Source organism: Protopterus annectens, chromosome 1.part1 (assembly GCF_019279795.1).
Source record: "Protopterus annectens isolate FY-2018-M chromosome 1.part1, PAN1.0, whole genome shotgun sequence".
Taxonomy (NCBI): domain Eukaryota; kingdom Metazoa; phylum Chordata; order Ceratodontiformes; family Protopteridae; genus Protopterus; species Protopterus annectens.
The window spans coordinates 1477557491-1477579282 of NC_056726.1; the positions used below are offsets into that span (position 1 = coordinate 1477557491).

The window sequence follows — 21792 nt, forward strand, 5'->3', positions numbered from 1 at the left end:
GGCCTTCCTCTTTTCCTGTTACCTGGTAGCTTCATCCTTAGCATCTTTTTCCCAATATACTCAGCACCCCTCCTCAGCACATGTCCAAACCAACCTAATCGTGCCTCTCTGGCTTTGTCTCCAGACCTTCCAACCGGCTGACCCTCTAATATACTTATTCCTAATCCTGTCCACCCTTGTCACACCCAGTGCAAATCTTAACATCTTTAATTCTGCCACATCCAGCTCAAACTCCTGCCTTTTTGTCAATGCCACTGTCTCCAACCCATATAACATAGCTGGTCTCACTACCCTCTTGTAGACCTTCCCTTTCATTCTTACAGGTACTAGTCTGTCACAAATCACTCCTGACAAATGCCTACTAAATCTGGGAGGCTGTACTTGCAGGAAATCTTTAACAGTTTGCATAGATTTAGATTTTTTCTCCATCTTTTTCAAGAACTACTTCTGCGCTGTTGCCAAACAGGCGGTCTTGGTTTAAGGGAGGATCCAGTAATTTGCTTTAACATGATCTGGCAGAGTTTGCTCCTTAAGCCAAGCATGCCTTCTAAGTACAGACCCAGTAACAGCAGCCCTACAAGATGCCTCTAAGGAGTCAAAACCACATTGCAAAGTATGTTTACTAACTTGTTCGGCAGAATGTATTAAATCCTGTAATTCTTTATTTTCAGCACAGTCAGGAATCAACATAAATTTCTGTTTAAGTAGTCCAGTAATATGCTGGGAGTTTAAGGCCCTAATGGCCAAAGTAGCAGAAGTGTATACCTTCTTACCCCATCTGTCCGGGGCCCTGGAATCTCTATCAGAGGGGTTAGGATTTTTGGCAGTAGTAGCCTTAATGCCTTTGGGTCCCTGTGAAATGGTCTCTGGGTCCGCAGTAGGATTCTTAAAGAGGAACTTGTGAGAACCAGGTACTCTGTAATACCTGTCAGGTTTGGGAGCCGGAGGTAAGGTGTCTGGGGCCAGGCTAGATTCCAAGAAGGCATCATCTACAATATCCAGTACAGGGGGGATAACTAAAGGGCTGTGTTGAGGCAGGAGTAAGAATTCCCTAAGCCTCTTTTTTGGAGTCAGAGTAATTCTGGCTTTCCCAGTGGAAATGCTCCCTAAGAGTGTGCAAAGTTTCACCAAATGAGAAATCTTCTGGAGGGGAAGCAGAGGGAATGGAGTCCTCTGCATCAGAATCCTCAGATAGATAAGGGCAAATCCTGGTCACCAGATGAAAGAAAAATTTCAATATCCTGATCTGAAGAATCTGAAGGAAAATCAGTTCTAGGTCTCTTAGAGGGAGAAGGGCGGCTTCCCCTAATTAGAGTAACAAGGTCTTCATCCATTCTTATTTGTTTTTTAGGCATATGGGCCTGACCATGCAGTTTGGACATCGGCTTTCTATGCGTGGATCGAGTCTTAGGCCTTGAAGAAGAAGATGGCGTTGGTTTGATATGCAAGTCAGTAAGCCTGAATACACCCTCAGAAGCCGGTGCCTGCACAGCGGCTCCGGACCCATCCAAGGTAGGGACATCCGCAGGTTCCACAGCCGAAGAAGCATCTTGTGGCATACCAGACTCCAAATGGTCTCAGTAGACGCCTGCGAATCTGAAGTAGCGGGTATCAGGGGCTGCGAAAGTGCCTCACTGAGTACCTGCGAACTGGCGACTAGCTTAATGGAAGCATCATGGGCAGCTTTGGACCTATGCGGTCTATCTTTATGTTTTTTTGGAATGTCGGTAGGCGAATGGCTTACCGAAGCCATTTCTAGATAATTGAACTGAGTACCGAAATAGTTAGATGCGAAAATGTACCGACGACGAATAGTACGAGGATTGAATAAGGCATAAAACCCAACAGCGAGGAACGTTGTGGTCTGGGTCTAAGCAAGGAATGCAGTACGAATGAAAATCTTTATGAGGTATTTGCTTTCCACAAGAAATAGAATTGTTAACTTTTACTGACATCGGTTTTAGAGCAAGGAAAAGGATCTCCCAACAGGGTACTTAGCTTTTTTGAAGACTTTGGTTCTGAAACTCGAAAATTTCAGGAGTCGGCCGACCAGCACTTGCGAACTGCTTCTGCTTCGGGCACCGCACGGCAAGAAAGACTGATGTAATGGTGTCGGCTGCATGATTTATACCAATGACTACCTGACGTCATGGAAGAAGAGACAGCAACTGATGCAGGACCCAAGACTTTGATAATCAGACCGGCTAAGGGCTACCTGCAAGCAGATAACCCAAATGCAATGACTGCAACACTGAAACACTAAGAACATCTGAAAGTGTTATAATCCTGCTCTGAAGCGCAGGAATTTCCTGCACGATTCCCTTATGGGGATGTGGAGGTAGGCATCTTTTAGGTCTAGGGTCACTAGCCAGGCATTTTTTGTCAGCATAAGCAGCAGCTACTGCAAAGTTAGCATTTTGAATCTGGGGACCACCAGGGAGGTGTTCAGAATGGATAGATCCAGTATGGGGCACCAAGTGCCCTCTTTTTTGGAAACAAGGGAGCCTTTGCCTGTTTGATCTGAGGGGACATGTTCTACTTCCCACTGGGATATGAGAGTCTGGACCTATTTCAATGCCTCTGCCCATTGATTGGAGGCAAGTCTGGGTACTCTCTCGGAATTGGGAGTTCGCTGAAAGAGAATCTGTATACCTGAAAAATTATCCTTAAGACCCACTGGTCCTTTGTTACAGAAAGCCAATTTCTTTGAAGAGGGAGAGCCTGCCTCCTAGTTTTTGATGAGTGACGGGGGGAAGGGGGAGCCATTGTGAGTTTTTGCCACAGAAGGTTGCTTAGAACTCCCTGCCTTTGGGGCTAAAGTGGTCCACTGTTTGCTTCTCTGCTGGCCTGGGATAGGGGCCTGGCTGGTCTGTCCCTGCGGGGCTTACCTTGGCCCTGTCTGCTATGTGCAAGGAAGGACCACTGATTAGAGGGCAAGTTCCTGCTGAACCTGGGAGGTTGACCCTGAAAGAAATCATTTACTGTTTGCATAGATTTTGCTTTGTTGTCCATCTTTTTAAGCACCTCTTCTGCTTTTACTCCAAACAGGCGGTCCTTATCCAGGGGGGCATCAATAAATTTAGACTTGACATGATCAGGGGGAGGTTATTCCTTTAGCCACGCATATCTCCTAATGACAGATCCTGTCACTGCTGCCCTGCTAGAGGCTTCTAGTGCATCATATCCACATTGTAATGAGTGTTTGGCCACTTGACAAGCAGAGTGCAGTAAATATGCTAACTCTTTTGAATTGGCACAGTCAGGAAAGGTAGAAATCTTTTGTTGTAATCGTTCCAAAGTGTGTTGCTGACATTTTAACATATGGAACTGATACAGTGCTCTTATAGCTAAGGTTGCAGAGGTGTATACTTTTTTACCCCATATGTCCAATGCTCTGAAGTCCTTGTCAGAAGGAATAGGATTCTTGGTGGAACTTGTCTTAGCTCCTTTAGGTGCCTGTGTAATGACCTCTGGGTCTGCAGCAGGATTTCTGTACAGGTATTTGTGAGAACCCGGTACTCTGTAATACCAGTCAGGTTTACTGGGATCAGGTGGGAGGGCGTCAGGTGCTAAGCTGGACTCATGGAAAACATCATCCACCACTTCTAAAATAGGGGGGTGGTGGCCAGGGGTCTGTGCTGGGGCAGGTCCAGAAACCCTCCAAGTCTTTTCTTAGACTGGGGGAAGTCCTGAGATTCCCATTGGAAATGTTCCCCAAGTGTGTGAAGGGCTCCCCAAAGGAAAGGTCCTCTGGAGGGGAGGCAGAAGGGACAGATTCCTCTGCATCTGAATCCTCATAAGCAGTCAGAGGTTGCTGTTCCTCTTCAAAATCTGAATAGTCAGATTCCTCAGAATCCTGTTCTGTCAATTTCTGGAGAAGGGTTTCTTTTCCTTTTAGAAGTTGTAGCCTGATTATCCCGGACAAGAGAGAGGAGATCCTCCACCATTTTAAGCATTTGTGCTTGGGGTGGTGGAGCAGGAGCAAGATGGTGGCTAGAAGCAGATTTCCCAGGAGTGGCCTGGCTTCTAGGCCTGAGAGATTTCGTCCCTCAGAGAGACGGTATCCGGATAAGAAGTTTGAAAGGCGTCCTCAGAAGCTGGTGCCTGAGTCACGGCTCCAGACCCAACCGAGGCAGAGATAGCCAAAGGCTCAGAAGACGAAGATGATTTCTGCTGCATATTGGACTCCGAAAGGGTATCAGTAGAGGCCTGTGTAGATATCGAATCGGGCATCAGGGGCTGCGAAAGCGCCTCACTAAATTCTGGAGAACTGATGACCTGCTTAGCAGTAGCATCGTCGGAAGGCTTAGCCTTGAGTGGTCTCTCTCTAGCCCTATCTCTGTGTTTTTTCGGAATGTCCACGGATTGTTGGCGGACAGATGCCATATCGGAATGCGAAGACGTAACACAAAAATAACTGTCTACAAAAAGAGCTGTATGGCGAATGGTTCTCACATTAAAGAGGGCACAGAACCGGCAATGGGGATGTCGTGATCTGGGCCTAAACAAGTGATGCAGTAAGAATGAAGTCTCTGTGTGGGATCTGCTTTCCACAGGTGAGACAATTAACTTTTTTGGACTTCGGTTAGTGCAAGAAAAAAGGGTCTCCAATGGGGTACTTGGCTTTAGATGTTTTCAGCTGAAATTCAAAATCTGATAGCGACCGACCAGCACTCGTGCAAACTGCTTCTCCTACAGGCTCCAAGGCAAGAAAGACTGATGTAATGACATTGGCTGCCTTGCTTTATAGCATTGATGACCTGACGTCAGACTACAGGCAACTGCAGCTGACACAAAAAAAATAGAGTCTGGTATTCAGGCCGGCCGAGGGCTACCACAGCAGGGATAACCCACAGGTGATGGCTGGAACAGTGAAACACGAAGAACATCCACTGCTGCCTTGTGTCAGAAGAGAGTCACTACAATGAACCAAATGACACTGGATATTAGTGGAAAGAGTGTAAAAGCATACAGGAACATTTCTATCCAAGGAAAAGAAAACACATGTGTCGTTCAGGCCTTCTTGCACAGAGTACTGGAGCAGAATTTTGCCAACTAATTGTTGTGAGTGGAGGCAAAAAGATCAAGTTGAGGTGTTCCCCACAGCTGGATCAATTCCTGGAAAAAACCCCACCCCGATTCAATTTCTATTCACAAATATCTGCCCTTGTACAGCTCAACTTGCCTGCAACACAATTTTGCTCTAAAAATAAATGAGATGCATGCAGAATGACGCTGTGATAAAAGCTATATCCCATTCCACCATGGCTAGCCTGCACAGAAGATAAGATCTGGTTCCTCCTTGCTTGACTATGTATGACATCACTGTGGTGCTGCCTGTAAAAACTTGTAGAGGTTGTTTGGGACCACAGATGATTCAGACAGTTGAAAGCACTTGTGTTGTGGTGGAGCTGGAATGGAGAAGGGACACCTGGACTGTGATAAATGTGGTTTCTCTATCACAAAAACACGAGTTATGTACATACCACAATGTTTCATCTGAGTTGTCTATTTTCATTCTTCAACTACTGGGTCCAGATCCAATCCTCAGATCTGACTTGGCTGTTACTACAGCTCGTGGCCACCTAAAAGCTCTTGAGCACCTACCTACCCACAATGCACCAGATGACAAAGTAAGAAATATCTATATAAATTTTCTGACAGAAGAAGCCAATATCTGTAGCTCAACATAAGGCACAGTTGTGTCCTTTTAAACTCTTGTTCTTCCACAAGTCTCTAATGACAAAGGATGGAAGTTGGTCAGTGGGGAGTTGAGGAAGAATGAAAATGGACAACATGGGTGGAAATTATGTTAAGTACAGAACTTTTTTTATCGGATAATCTCAATTTTCATTCATTCCTCAACTACTGGGACAGTCTCTCCAGCTACCTGAAATACTCGTTCGACTAAGGAAGGATATTCCCGAGCATGGCTGAACCAAAGGCTATTCTTTCACTTAAGACCAGATCTAGCTTGTAACGAGTAATAAAGGTATGAGAATTAACCCAGATCGTGGAGCACAACGTCCCTCAATGTCTCCCCTGGTGGGGGGATCAGGGCAAAGAAGCTGATGCACTTGTTGTTTAGGGGAGAAGCAAAAAGACTGCAGCAAGGCTGGCCCCACTGACATATACCATTTCCGTCACTTTCATGATGAGAGACCACTCATGAGTTAGTAGAATGGACACGCTCAATTTGTATATCACATTGGACTACCCTGAAATGTGAACTGCTATCAGAAAGTGGTTGGAAGAGATCACCCATTGACACACTCCTGAGGCTTCTTGACACAAGGGGTCCTCCTTGTTTGATGATGTACCCCACTACTGATATATTGTCGGTCTGAAAAGCAACTGTGCCAAAAGGAAGAGAGTCTTGGAAGGCCAGCAATGCTAACACTGCTCATTTCCAGGACAGTAATGTGCATGTTGACCTCTTCAGGGGACCAAGTGCCTTGGACTGTTTTCCCCAGGAAGTGCTCCCCCCCAATCTGGGATACATCCGTGGTCATTATGGCCTTGGGCTGCGCGAGAATAAAAGAACAGCCTTGTAGAACATGACCTGACAGAATCCATCACCAAAGGTATTTCTTGTATACCTGAGTGATTCAGAATTCTGATGAAGTCTTTTGATACAAACAAGATGAAAGTGCTAAATAAATTCCTTTTGGGAACCTGCTGTATTGGTGATATCCTTTGGTTCACAATGGTTAAGGTGTCTGCCTCTCATGTACAAGGTTTGATTCTCACCTCTGGTAAGAGCTTCATGGGATTGAAAAGATCTCTTCTTAGTCTGGCAGCTTGTGTGGCTTAGTGGACTAGGGAAGTTAGCACGGGTGACGGTGTGCTGGTTCTAATCTGGAAGTATTCACATCTTTATGGTGGGAGGCTGGCATAATGGTTAAGGTGTTTACCTTACAGACACAAAGTGCAAGGTTTGACTCTCAAATGGGGTAACTGGCTAGGCTTAAAATGATAAACAATGGCAGTTAGCCTAGTACTAATTTATGAACTTGGAGAATGTAGGGTGAAATAAAATCGGAGAGATCTTACATCAGCTTACCTCTCATTTCACATTTTTAGGAAAAGCTGCAGCAAATGTCCCAAAAACTAATTCTCATTTTTTACATCTGAGAGGATCTGATAACACAACCAAGCAAACCTCCTCATAATTCCAGTGGCATCAGCAGAATCAAACATATTTCAAACAAAGTTTACTACAACAGTGCTTTCTGAAAAAAACATGAAATACTTCTTCCAGAACTGTAACCAACAGCTTTTAACAGTGAAAACAAACAGCAAATTTCAAGAAAGTATCCAGAGTACTAGTGCCTTACTTAAAAAAAATCTCTCCTGACCATGTTAGGTTATCATTCCTACCAAATTCTGATTATCTGAAGAGGTACCAACAAAGTAATTTCCAGAAAATTCACATCAAATAAGAAGGCAGTAACAGCAACAGAATTAATAACAAGGCTAACAGCCATCAGCAATGAAGCAAAGACTGGTAAACATCAGTTCGGTTGCCAGACTCTAAAGTCTTTAAAGTGTCTGTAACTCAAGATAACTCACAACCAGAGATCCTATGGAGTTCAAAGAAATACTAGAAAGAAGACACCATCATAACTTTGGGAATAACAAATATAAGCATGCAGAAATGTGAATGATGGACTTTTCCCTTACGCGGACAGCATTGACCCCTACGCATTACTTAAAGGTGGTCCCCCCTCCACACAAAACATACCAGAACACAGTTTCAAAATTGTGCATATAAGCAATTGAGTCCTTCAAATTCTGAAATGAGCCATTAAAAAAGACGCACTGAATAGCAGGAGAGTACAAGCTGACAGGTTGTGACCATCAACCAAATTCAGTGAAACCACAACTTCCATCAACGTAGTACCCTGCTCTGAATAGAAACACCATGTTTCTGGAAATAGAATGACAGAACTAAGTACAGAAGCTCCAGAAGCCAGGCTGGTATCTCAGGCAGAAATATCTTCAGATTCTGCAGATATGAATGGCGGTAAGAACAGATTACCAAATCAGCACAGGAACCAACATTAATCCACGCTACAAACACTCCTCCAAAACGGGGTCCTGGGCGGAGAGCAAGAATCAAAGCCCTCATCTCTTAGATGTTGATATGTTGTTTTCTTTTGGAAAAAATGCCTTGAACTTTTAAGTTTCCAAATGCTGCTCCCCATTCCATATATGAAGCATCTGTAAACAGCTCCTACACAGTATGCGTGGCCTGTATTAGAAGACAGTACAGTTGTGTACAATTACCATAAATGTAGATGTTCGAGTGTATTCACTGTTGCAGTCATTACATTTGGGTAATCTGCTGGCAGGTTTGCCCTCAGTTGGCTTGAATTCCAAAGTCTTGGGTCCTGCGTCAGTTGTGGTCTCCTCTTCCATATCATCAGGTCGTCAGGGGTATAAAACAAGCTGCCAACACCATTTTCTTTAGTTTTTCTTGCCCCAGATGTCAGGTGCCCCCAAAAAGGTAGCAAAAAAAAAAAAAAAAAAAATATATATATATATATATATATATATATATATATATATATATATATATATATATATATATATATATATATATATATATATATAAAAAAAAAAATATATATATATATATATATATGCATCCATTAATATAAACTTTACCTTCATCTACAAGCAAATACACCACATAGGTTGTAGAAGACAGAGAAGGAAAGATAAACTCCAGAATGAAAGGGGGATGGTGGGCGGGTAACCTGGACTGCAACAGTGAATACACTCGAACATCTACAGTTATGGTAAGTGTACACAACTGTACTATGTTCTTCATGTTTCACTGTTGCAGTCATTACATTTGGGTAGAATCTCAAAGCTATGGTTGGGAGGTTGGAGCTAAACAGCATTAGGTGCAGCTATAAGGCCCTGCAGAACTGCAGTGGCAAAGCCTGCCCAGGACTTAGAGTAGAGAGGCAAATGGTAATGCTTTGTAAAGGTGTGAACAGAACTCCAAGTAGCAGCCTCTAGAATGTCTTTGGTTGCTACTCCTCTGAGAAAGGCTGCTGAAGTAGCTGCAGCTCTGGTGGAATGAGACCTAATGCCCTTGGGCACAGGTTTACCATGGTGTAAGTAGCAGAAACAAATGAGTGGCTTATCCACTTTGAAATAGTCTGCTTTGAAATAGCCTTTCCTTCTGATCCTGCAGCATATGTCACTAGTAATTGCTCAGTTTTTCTTAGAGCTTTAGTCCTGCTCAAGTAGAATCTTAGCTGCCTGTGTACGTCCAAGGAATGCAGAATTCCCTCCCCCTTGTTCTGCGGATTTGGATAAAAGGTTGGCAGATGAAAAGTTTGGTTAAGAGCCACACTGGAAACCACCTTAGGCATAAAAGGATTGGTCCTGAGGGACACACTGTCTGGGTAAAATATGATAAAAGGCTCCTCATCCATGAGGGCCTGTAGCTCTGAAACCCTTCTTGCTGAAGTGATTGCCAGGAACAAAGCTGTTTTCCATGATAAAAACTTTATATCTGCAGTAACAGCTGGTTCAAATGGAGGCAGGGTGAGCTTTTCAAACACAAAATTGAGGTCCCATGCAGGAATTGGTGATCTTCTGGGAGGCCTTAAATTTTTGGCCCCTCTAAAATACTGTTTTAGCAAAGGGTGAGAAAAGATTGGTGGCTCTGTGGTTGTAACGAGCCGAGATGGCAGAGGCATGGATTTTTATTGATGAAAAAGATAGGCCTTTGTCAAGCATCTCAGTCAAGTATTGTAACATCTGAGGAATATTTGGCTTTGCTGTGTCAGTTCCTTGTGCTTGGTTCCAAGCACAGAATCTCTTCCATTTATCAGCATAAGATTTTCTAGTACTAGGCCTTCTGGCTTCCAAAAGGACATCCATCACAGATTTACTGAGAGGTGTTGTTTGAATAACTACATGATCAGCCATGCTGACAGATTCAGTGTTTGGAGCGGATTGTGCAGGATCTGATTGTTTTGCGGAGACAGTAAATGAGGTATGTGAGGCAAGTACCAAGCTGGGAGTTGAGACAAATTCCTTAGGATTGGATACCAGTGTTGGTGGGGCCAGTCTGGGGCAATCAGAGTCATTTTTGGTTTTTCTTGTCTGACCTTTAGTAGGACCTTGGGAAGAAGAGGCAGAGGAGGAAAGGCGTAAACTGATAGGTTTTTCCAACTGAAGGATAGGGCATCCACTTTCCATGCTTGTCTGTGATAACTCCTTGTGCAGAATTTGTCCAGTTAATAATTCCAAGGAGAGGCAAATAGATCTATGTCCGGAATCCCCCATTTTTTTGTTATCATGCTGAAGACTTGTGGTTCCAGTTTCCACTCGTGAGGGTCCATAAGGTTTCTGCTTAGGTCGTCTACCAGAGTATTTTGTTTTCCTGGCAGGAATTGAGCTTGAAGATGTACTTGGTAAGTCAAGGCTGTGTCCCACAATGCCATGGCTAGTCTGCAAAGGGGGTACGAGTGTGTGCCCCCTGCTTGTTTATGTACCACATAACCATGGTGTTGTCCGTCTTTATCAGTTGTTGTCCTGGATGAAGAAAGTCATTGAAGGCTGTCAGGGCATTCTGAATAGCTAACATCTCTTTCTGGTTGATATGTCGATGCATTTGTTTTGGGGTCCATATGCCCTGAATGAATCTCCCTGCCAGGTGGGCCCCCCATGCATAGTCTGATTTGAGTCTGTGTGAAATGGTCTCAGGATCCGCAGTAGGATTTTTAAAAAGGAACTTGTGAGAGCCAGAAACCCTGTATTACCGATCAGATTTTCTGGGAGCAGGAGGTAAAGTGTCTGGGGCCAGGCTAGATTCCAAGAAGGAATCATCAACAATGTCCAGTACAGGAGGTATAGCTAAAGGCCTGTGTTGGGGCAGAAGTAAGAAATCCCTAAGCCTCTTTTTAGAGTCAGAGTAATCCTGGCTTTCCCAGAGAAAATGCTCACTACAGTATGCAAGGTTTCACCAAAACAGAAATCCTCTGGAGGGGAAGCAGAGAGAATAGAGTCCTCTGCATCAGAATCCTCATAGGTAGATAAGGTAGCTCCTGGTCATCAGTGGAAACAGAAATTTCAGAGTCGTGATCAGAAGAATCAGAAGGTGGCTTCCCCTGATTACAGTAATAAGGTCTTCAGCCATTCTTATCATTTGTTTTTTTAGGCATAGGGGCCCGACCATGCGGTCTGGGCATCGGTTTTCTAGGCATGGATCGTATTTTAGGCCTTGAAGAAGAAGATGGTGTTGGTTTAATATGCAAGTCAGTAGGCCTGAATACACCCTCAGAAGCCGGTGCCTGAACAGCAGCTCTGGACCCATCCAAGGTAGAGACATCGTACAGTTGTGTACACTTATCATAAATGTAGATGTTCCGAGTGTATTCACTGTTGCAGTCATTACATTTGGGTAATCTGCTGGCAGGTTGCCCTCAGTCAGCCTGATTAACAAAGTCTTCGGTCCTGCATCGGTTGATGTCCCTTTTTCCATGACGTCAGGGGTATAAAACATGCAGCCGACACCATTACATCAGTTTTTCTTGCATATATACATGTTAAAATACAAAAAATATACCTCCAAACAAAAGCAAATACACCAAAAAGGCTTTTAAGCATAGTTAAAGAAAGGAGAGGTATAGTAAGAGAAAAACAGAGGGCTGAAGGGTGGGTAACCAGGACTGCAACAGTGAATACACTCGAACATCTACAGTTATGGTAAGTGTACACAACTGTACTATGTTCTTCATGTTTCACTGTTGCAGTCATTACATTTGGGTAGAATCCCAAAGCTATGGTTGGGAGGATGGATTTATACAGCATTAGGAGCAGCTATAAGGCCCTGGAGGACAGCAGTGGTAAAGCCAGCTCTAGATTTAGAGAAGAGAGGTAAATGGTAATGTTTGGTGAATGTATGAACTGAGCTCCAGGTAGCAGCTTCTAGAATGTCTCTGGTAGGAACCCCTCTGAGAAAGGCTGCAGAAGTAGATGCAACCCTGGTGGAATGTGATCTGATCCACTTGGGATAAGTTTACCATGTTGCATATAGCAGAAACAAATACAATGGCTTATCCATTTGGAAATGGTCTGCTTTGAAATGGCCTTTCCCTCTGCCCCTGCAGCAAATGCCACCAATAGTTGTTCAGATTTTCTTAGAGATTTTGTCCTGTTTAAGTAGGATCTCAGTTGTCTGTGTACATCCAATGAATGCAGAATCCACTCACCCTTGTTCTGTGGATTGGGAAAGAATGTTGACAAGATAAATGGTCTGATTAAGAGCCACACTGGATACCACCTTGGCATGAAAGATGGATTGGTCCTGAAAGCCACCCTGTCTGGATGAAAAATAATGAAAGGCTCCACTGCCAAAAGAGCCTGTAATTCTGAAATCCTTGTAGCTGAAGCGACTGCTAAAAGGAAAGCTGTTTTCCAGGAGATAAATTTTAGGTCCGCAGTAGCAGCTGGCTCAAAAGGAGGGAGAGTGAGTTTTTCCAAAACAAAACTGAGGTCCCATGCAGGAGTTGGCGCTCTCCTGGGAGGTCTAAAATTTTTGGCCCCTCTGAGATGCTGCTTTAGCAGAGGATGAGAGAACAGGGGACATTCTGTGTTGTAATGCACTGAAACGGCTGAAGCATGGATCTTTATGGAAGAAAAAGATAGGCCCTTGTGAAGCATCTCAGTTAAATATTGCAGAATCTGAGGAATATTGGGCATTGCTGTGCTTATTCCTTCTGACTGATTCCAGGCACAGAATCTTTTCCATTTGTCAGCATAAGATTTTCTAGTACTAGGCTTTCTAGCCTCCAAAATTACATCCATCACAGGTTTGCTGAGTGATGACAAGGGTGAATTAGTTGGATTAGCCATGCTGCAAAATTCAAAGCTTGGAGCTGAGTGTGCAGAATTTGGTAGTTCTGCTGAGACAGTAAATAAGGTGTCTGAGGCAGGTGCCACAGAGGAAGGTGTGACACATTGCGCAGGAGTGGGTACCAGTGTTGGTGAGGCCAGTCTGGAGCAATCAGAATCATTTTTGGTTTGTCCTCTCTGACTTTGTCCTGTCTGACTTTTAGCAGAACTTTGGAAAGCAGAGGCAGAGGGGGAAAAGCATAGACTGATAGGTTTTTCCAGCTGAATGATAGAGCATCCACTTTCCAAGCTTTTTTGTGATGAATTTTGTGCAGAATTTCTCCAACTGATAGTTTTGGGGTGAGGCAAAAAGATCCATGTCTGGACTCCCCCATTTGCATGTCAACATGCTGAAAACCTGTGGTTCCAGTTTCCATTTGTGTGGGTCCATAAGATTTCTGCTTAGTTCGTCTGCCAGAGTATTTAGCTTTCCTGGCAGGAATTGAGCTTGCAGTAGTATTTGGTAGGTCAAGGCCGTGTTCCACAATGCCATGGCTAGCCTGCAAATGGGGTAGGAATGTGTACCTCCCTGCTTGTTTATGTACCACATAACTGTGGTGTTGTATCATTAGTTGTCCTGGATGAAGGTAGTCCTTGAAGGCTGTCAGTGCATTCTGTACAGCTAGCATCTCTTTCTGATTGATATGTAGGTGCATTTGATTTGGGCTCCATTTGCCCTGAATGCACTTTCATGCCAGATGAGCCCCCCCAAGCACAGTCTGATGCATCTGTAGTTAGGGTTTGGGCAGCAGGGGGTGGAGTGAATGGCAGTCCCTTGTTTTGGTGGCAGGCCTCTGCCCACCATAGGAACTCTAGTTGCAAGCAAGGTATGATAAGAATCATTGTTTCCAGGATGTGACAATGTTGACTCCATAAACTTTTTACGTACCACTGAAGTTTCCTCATATGCAGTTTTGCATATGGAATTAGAAGAATGCAGGAGGCCATGAACCCCAAGGCTTGCAGAATTTGTCTTGCGGATAGCAGGGTTTTTGTGGCCACCTGTTTGAAGTAAGTCACCAGTTGAATTTGCTTTTCTGGCATAAGGTAAGTCATCTGGGGAGTTATATATTCAAGCCTGCACCCAGGAATGTGATTTTTTGAGAGGGTGCCAGTTGTGATTTAATTTCGTTTATGGTGTACCCTAGACAAGTTAGAACCTTTTTTACAAGCACCAGATGCTTTAGAAGAATGTCCTTGTTTTCTGCCTGAATTAGACAATCGTCCAGGTATGGATATATGTGAATATTTCTTTGCCTGCAAAATGCAATTACTGGAGCCAGGCACTTTGTGAAGACCCTGGGCACAGTAGATAAGCCAAAGGGCAGTGCAGAGAACTGGTAATGCAAGTAGCCTGCTTTGAAGCGGAGGTATCTTCTGCAAGATTCCCTGATTGGGATATGCAGGTAAGCCTCTTTTAAGTCTAGAGTTACCAACCAGGCATCTTAGCCTAACACAGGTAGTAACTGTTGAAGAGTCAGCATCTTGAATTTTGGAATGTCCAGAAATGCCACCAGTAGTTCAGATTTTCTTAGAGATTTTGTCCTGTTTAAGTAGAATCTAAGTTGTCTGTGTACATCCAATGAATGCAGAATCCACTCACCCTTGTTCTGTGGATTGGGAAAGAAAGTTGACAAGATGAATGGTCTGATTAAGAGCCACACTGGATACCACCTTGGCATGAAAGATGGATTGGTCCTGAAAGCCACCTTGTCCGGATTCAGAATTGGATGCCATGATTTGTCTTTTCTGGGTACCAGGAAAAGTCTTTAATAGAAACCTTGACCCTTTTCCTCTTCTGGTACTGGTTGAATAGCCTCCATGTTCATGAGGGACAGAACTTGTTTCTGGACCTCTGCCCACTGATTTGGGGGCAGATCTGGCCATCAGTTTGGGATTGACAACGTGTGGAAATTAAATCTGTATCCCTGGGATACTATATTTAAAACCCATTTGTCCTGGGTAATAAGTTGCCAGTTTCGTGTACCAAGTGCCAGTCCCCCCCCCCCAAAGGGGTGGCTAAAAGGTAAGTGCTTGGTGATTGTAGAGGGACGTCATTGAGACCGTTTTCCATAGGGAGGTGCCTTGTTGTTTCCAGATTTGGAGGTGGAGGCACCCCATTATTTTGTTCTAAAAGTTCCTTGTGACTGAAACCTGGAGCCTTTGGAATGTCTGGATTTGACTTGAGCGGCTCTTGAAGGGACTGAAAAGGACCAGTTCTTAGTAGGCCAGTGCCTACTAAATCTTGGAGGTTGCACTTGTAAGGAATCTTTCACAGTGTGCATAGATTTACCTTTATTTTCCATCTTTTTTAACACTTATTCAGCCTTATTACCAAAGAGACGGTCCTGTTGTAAAGGAGCATCCAACAATTTTGCTTTACCATGGTCAGGCAAAGTTTGCTCTTTGAGCCAAGCATGCCTTCTTAGCACAGATCCAGTTAGAGCAGCCCTGCAAGAGGCCTCCAAGGAATCAAAACTACATTGCGAAGTATGTTTACCAACTTGTTCAGCTGAATGTAATGTTGTTGGGTCTTTCGGCTTTTCCTGGTTGGGGGTCGCCACAGTGGAACTCCGGTCTGCTAATGATTGGCGGCAGTTTTTTTTTTATGGTGTCGAGTTGCCAGCCCGATGCTCAACCTTCAACTAAGTCGCGCCCATTCAACGCATGTCTTTCGAATGCCCACTCGACCGCGGGGAGGACATGCAGACTCCACACAGAAGGCACTCCCAACCCAAGCCGAGAATCAAACGGGAGAACCTCTTGCTGTGAGGCAACAATGCTACCGCTGCCCCACCGCGGAAGCTCCTGCAAATCTTTATTTTCCACACAGTCAGATATTAACATTATTTTCTGTTTAAGTAATCCCATGACATGTTGATGATATTTAAGCATATGAAATTGACAGTTTAAAGCCCTGATTGCCAAGGTTGCAGACGTGTAAACCTTCTTACCCCATCTATCCAGCACCCTGGAATCTCTATCAGAAGGGGTAGGATTTTTAGCAGTAGAGGCCTTAATGCCCTTGGGACCCTGAGAAATGGTTTCAGTATCAGCAGTAGGATTTTTGAAAAGGAATTTGTGGGATTCAAGAACCCTGTAGTATCTGGCTTACTAGGAGCGGGAGGCAGAGAATCAGGAGCCAGACTAGATTCTGAAAAAACAATCAACAATGTCTAGAACAAGAGGTATAGCCAAAGGCCTATGCTGAGGAAGAAGAAGAAAATCCCTAAGTCTCTTTTTAGATTCAGAGACATCCTGACTTTCCCAGTCTAAATGTTCCCTTAAGGTATGTAAAAAGTTTATCCAAAAGAGAAATCCTCAAGGGGAGAAGCAGAAGGAATGGAATCTTCTGCGTCAGAGTCCTCATAGGTAGGTATACCTTTGGTTGGGAGGGTGGCCTAATGGTTAAGGTGTTTGCCTTGCAAACACAAGGTGCAGGGTTTGAGTCTCACAAGGGATAATTGGCTAGGCTTAAAATGGCTCGCAAGGGCAGTTAGCTTAGTACTAATCTATGAATCTATGAATCTATAGATAAATCCTGTTCAGTAGAAGAATCAGAATAAATAGAATCCTGATCAGAAGATTCATAATCAATGTCTTGCCTAGGCCTCTTAGCAGGAGGGGGTTGGCTACCCCTGATCAAGGTAATTAAATCTTCAGCCATTTTGATCATTTGCTTTTTAGGCATAGGGGCCTGCACACGTGGCCCAAGCATCTTTTTTTTAGACATAGAAGTAGATTTTGGCCTTAGTTTTGTAGATGGCGTCTGTTTAAAATACAAATCTTTAGGCCTGAAAACACCCTCAGAAGCTGGTGCCTGCACAGCGGCTCCAGATCCATCTAAGGTAGAGACATCCGTGGGTTCAATACTTAAAGCATCTCGTGGCATCCCGGACTCCGAATGGGTCTCAGTAGAAGCCTGCGAATCAAAAGTAGCGGGCATCAGGGGCCGCGAAAGCACCTCACTGAGTACCGGCGAACTAGCGACTGGCTTAGGAGAAGCATCGTCGCCAGTTTTGGACCTCGATGGCCTGACTTTTTCTTTGCATTTTTTAGGTATTCCGGTAGTTGGATTGCCAACCGTCATTTCTGGATAGTTAAATCGTGAACCAAGATATTTAGAAGCAAAAATATACCAATGTTTAATAGTGCGTTTATTAAATCTAGCACAAAACTGACAAGGTACGTTATTGATCAAGGCCTAGGCAAGGAATACAGTACAAATGAAAATCCTTATGAGGCATTTGCTTCCCACAAGTAATGCAATTAACTATTACTGACATCAGTAAGGAACAAGAAAAAATTTCCCCAATGGGATACTTAGCTTTTAGTTGAAGACTTCGGTTCTGAAACTCGAAAATGAAAATTTCAGCTGTCGGCTGACTGGCACTTGCGAACTTGCTTCTGCTTCGGGCACCGCACGGCAAGAAAGACTGATGTAATGGCTTCGGCTGCATGTTTTACACCCCTGACGACCTGACGTCATGGAAGAAGGGACAGCAACAGACGCAGGACCCAAGGCTTTGTTAATCAGGCCGACTGAGGGCAACCTGCCAGCAGATTACCCAAATGTAATGACTGCAACAGTGAAATGAAGATCATCCACAGGTTCCACAGTCGAGGAAACATCTCGCAGCATACCGGATTCCGGATGCATCTAAGTAGAGGCCTACGAATCTGAAGTAGCGGGTATCAAGAGCTGTGAAAGCGCCTCACTGAGTACCGGCGAACTGGCAGCTTTGGACCTATGCGGTCTGTCTCTGTCTTTATCTTTGCGTTTTTTCAGAATGTCAGTAGTCTGGTGGCTTACCGAAGCCATTTCTGGATAATTGAACTGAGTATCAAAATACTTAGAAGCGTAAATGAACCAACGACGAATAGTTGAGGTTTGAATAAGGCACAAAACCGACAGCGAGGTACGTCATGGTCTGGGCCTAAGCAAGGAATGCAGCACGAATGAAAATCTTTGAGGTATTTGCTTTCCACAAGAAATACTATTGTTAGCGTTTACTGACATCGGTTTAGAGCAAGAAAAAGGTTCCCCAACGGAGTACTTAGCTTAGTTGAAGACTTTGGTTCTGAAATTCGAAAACGAAAACTTCAGGAGTCGGCCGACCGGCACTTGCGAACTGCTTCTGCTTCGGGCACCGCATGGCAAGAAAGACTGATGTAATGGTGTCGGCTGCATGCTTTATACCCTTGACTACCTGATGTCATGGAAGATGAGACAGCAACCGACGCAGGACCCAAGACTTTGATAATCAGGCCGACTGATGGCTACTGCAAGCAGATAAACCGAATGTGATGACTGCAACAGTGAAACACGAAGAACATCCTGTATAACTTAAAGGAGGAAATGTAAAATGTAATTTTAAAAGCAAAGACGCAATCACTTGTTCTTACGTTAAGCAGGTTGGAATTATTATATCCTTCCATGCTTTATTACAACTCAATACTATGAAGCATTCACACAGGGATTATACAATCCCAAGAGCGAGTAGCATTCTACTGGACATCATCACTCTTGAAGCCTGCTCTGCTGGCTCTCTGAGCACTAACTCTACCAGGGCACTGCCCATTTTTTTTTTTTAGTTCTAGCAATGCTCGGATTTTTAGCAGGGGTTCCTTGAATATATTACTATATATTTAAAATGTACATTAGAACAAAGTAATTTCTCAGGCAGGCTTCTGAAGCTTAAAAACTTACCTTTTCCATTTCTTTTTTAAATGTAGTGAATACTTCATTGCTTTTGGAAAGAGTGCTCTGGAATTCTTCAAATTTTTCTGTATAAAGCGACAACTGCAGTAAAAACAAAAATGGTTTAAAATATTTTAAGTAACACATTAACATAACTGCCAAATTTAAAAGTTAAATCAAAATATATTGCTTACTTTTTAGAAAAAAGTCAACATACATAAAGCAAAGTATACAAAATTTAAACACCAATTGAAATTCAACAACCAAAATATCAACCCTCCTTTCTTGCTGTTCTAAAATTAGAATTTATATTCAAACACAGAGGCTTCCGGAAACGGTCATCACCACTTTTGCATTGTGAAGGCAACAGAATTGGCGAATTATAAAAACTACAAACTAAGAATAATGCTGCCTTCAAATACGTATTAGTTGTATTTGAAAATCGCCATACATCGTAACACACATCTTACTCTGCATTTCTTAGATTAAAAATGAACTCAGTAGTCTAAGACCTCCAAATGGTTAGTGTTGTAAATGTTACATGTAAAAGACCGTTAGTCTTTTAGGCCACAATCATGCAAATGCCTTTTTTGGCGACATCCAGCTCAACCTATCAATTTGGGTGGCCAAAAAGGGCCTAAGAAATATTTTATTGAACTATGACTTCTTGGAAACTTAAAACGATTCTTATAAGACACCAATATATACAAGAATTCTATCAAGCTAAGGTACACACAAATTTCAGGACTGCACTTGGTAAGCTAGAACATAAAACAACCCTGGGGTATAGGCTAAATACAGCTGACAATTTTGACAGTACTAGCAACAACATAAAGAGCCTTCTTGTTGATGTACATCAGCAAAAAAGTTTGAAACTCCATTAATTTTAACCTGAATAAGGTTACAAAGGAGAATTATACAACAGAAAAAATACGAGAGAATACCAGGTTTCCAGATGCAAAAATACCTTAAATGTCCGACCTTTTAATAAGGCAATGATAACCAACTGTATAACAGAATAGTCTGCCAAGGAAAGATATTCTGGATACACAATTATTTTGCCTCCTTACAAATGAGTGAACAGCCAGATTCTCTACTGGTTCAGACACAATCAAATCATAACTAGACTGTTAAATGCTATTTGACAGACAAAGCTCTGTATGTAGAGTTGAATACTATTATTGGTTCAGACACAATCAAATCATAACTAGACTGTTAAATGCTATTTGACAGACAAAGCTCTGTATGTAGAGTTGAATACTATTAATTCCAATTTTAATTGTTAATCCACATATAACCAAGCATGCAGTTGGGTGCAGACTGAATGCTGCTCTTTCCCTGGTCAAGACAAAGGGATAGATTGGTTCAGAAACAGTTCATTTACCACTTTGGACATAAAGGAGGGGTTTACCCCTTAAAATCCTATACTTATGGAAGACAAGGAAAGGTGGGGCTGCCATAAAGGCTTGCAACACAAGCTACTTTAGAAGATATATGACAGAACAGAAAAAATGTTTCCCAGGTACAGAATTTTAGTGAAGCTGAAGGTTCAAAAGGTGGCAAAGTAATTTTTTCCGAAGCAAAGTTCAGATCGAAGGGAGGAGGAACAGCTTTCTTGGGATGATTCAGTAGAAACAAAAAAGAAATGGTCTTTGATGTAGAGCAATTTAAAATGCAAGTTATACTTTCGCTAATGGACAGCTTTTTCAGGCAAAAGATATAAAATTAAAATCAAGGAGATCCTTATATAAAGTACAGTTGTATACACTTACCATAAATGTAGATGTTCGAGTGCATTCCACTATTGCAGTCATTACATTTGGGTAATCTGCTGACAAGTTGCCCTCAGTTGGCCTGATTAACAAATTCTTGGGTCCTGCGTCGGTTGCTGTCCCTTCTTCCATGACTTCAGGTCGTCAGGGGTATAAAACATGTAACCAATGCCATTTTCATCAGCTTTTCTTGGCCCAGATGTCAGGTGCCCCTCAAATGGGGAGCAAAATTTTATATATATATGTAATTTAGAACACAAAAAATACACCTTCAAATAAAAACAAATACAACAAAAAGGCTTTTGATAACAGTAACAGAAAGAGGAGGTATAAAAAGAGAAAAGTAGGGGGCTGGAGGGCGGGTAACCAGGACTGCAACAGTGAATATACTCTAACACCTAAATTTATGTTGTGTACACAACTGTACTATGCTCTTCATGTTTCACTGTTGCAGTCATTACATTTGCGTAGAATCCCAAAGCTATGGCTGGGGAGGATGGAATTACACAGCATTAGGAGCAGATATAAGGCCCTGCAGGACAGCAGTAGCAAAGCCTGCTCTGGATTTAGAGAAGAGAGGTAAATGGTAATGCTTGGTGAACATATGAACAGAGCTCCAGGTAGCAGCTTCTAGAATGTCTCTGGTAGGAACCCCTCTGAGAAAGGCTGCAGAAGTAGATGCAGCCCTAGTGGAATGGGATCTGATCCCCTTGGGGACAGGTTTACCATGATGCATGTAGCAGAAATGAATACAATGACTTATCCATTTTGAAATGGTCTGCTTTGAGATAGCCTTTCCCTCTGCCCCTGCAGCAAATTCCACCAGTAGTTGCTCAGATTTTCTTAGAGATTTTGTTCTGTTCAAGTAGAATCTTAGTTGTCTGTGTACATCCAATGAATGCAGAATCCGCTCCCCCTTGTTCTGGGGATTTGGGAAAAAAAAGTTGGCAGATGAATGGTCTGATAAGAGTCACACTAGATACCACTTTAGGCATAAAGGATGGATTGGTCCTGAGCGCTACCCTGTCCGGGTAGAAAATAATAAAAGGCTCCAATGCCATGAGAGCCTGCAGTTCTGAGATCCTTCCAGCTGAAGTGACTGCTAAAAGAAAAGCGGTCTTACAAGAGAGAAATGTTTTTATGTCCGCAGTAGCAGCTGGCTCAAAAGGAGGCAGGATGAGTTTTTCCAACACAAAATTGAGGTCCCATGCAGGAGTTGGTGCTCTCCTGGGAGGTCTTAAATTTTTGGCCGCACTGAGATACTGCTTTAGCAGGGGATGAGAAAAGAGGGGAGGATGTGTGTTGTAATGAGCTGAAATGGCAGAGGCGTGGATTTTTATGGAAGAGAAAGATAGGCCCTTGTGAAGCATCTCAGTTAAATATTGCAGAATCTGCGGA

The 21792-nt window shown here is 43.1% G+C and overlaps 1 protein-coding gene across 1 annotated transcript in view; it reads right to left on the reverse strand.

Annotated features, from left to right (window-relative positions):
- The window catches only part of TXLNA (taxilin alpha), a 1198503-nt gene that overhangs the window by 131095 nt on the left and 1045616 nt on the right, over positions 1-21792 (reverse strand). The window contains exon 9 of the mRNA XM_044082609.1: positions 18632-18724. Coding sequence (XP_043938544.1) covers positions 18632-18724 — 93 coding nt within the window. The remainder of the gene's footprint in view (positions 1-18631; positions 18725-21792) is intronic.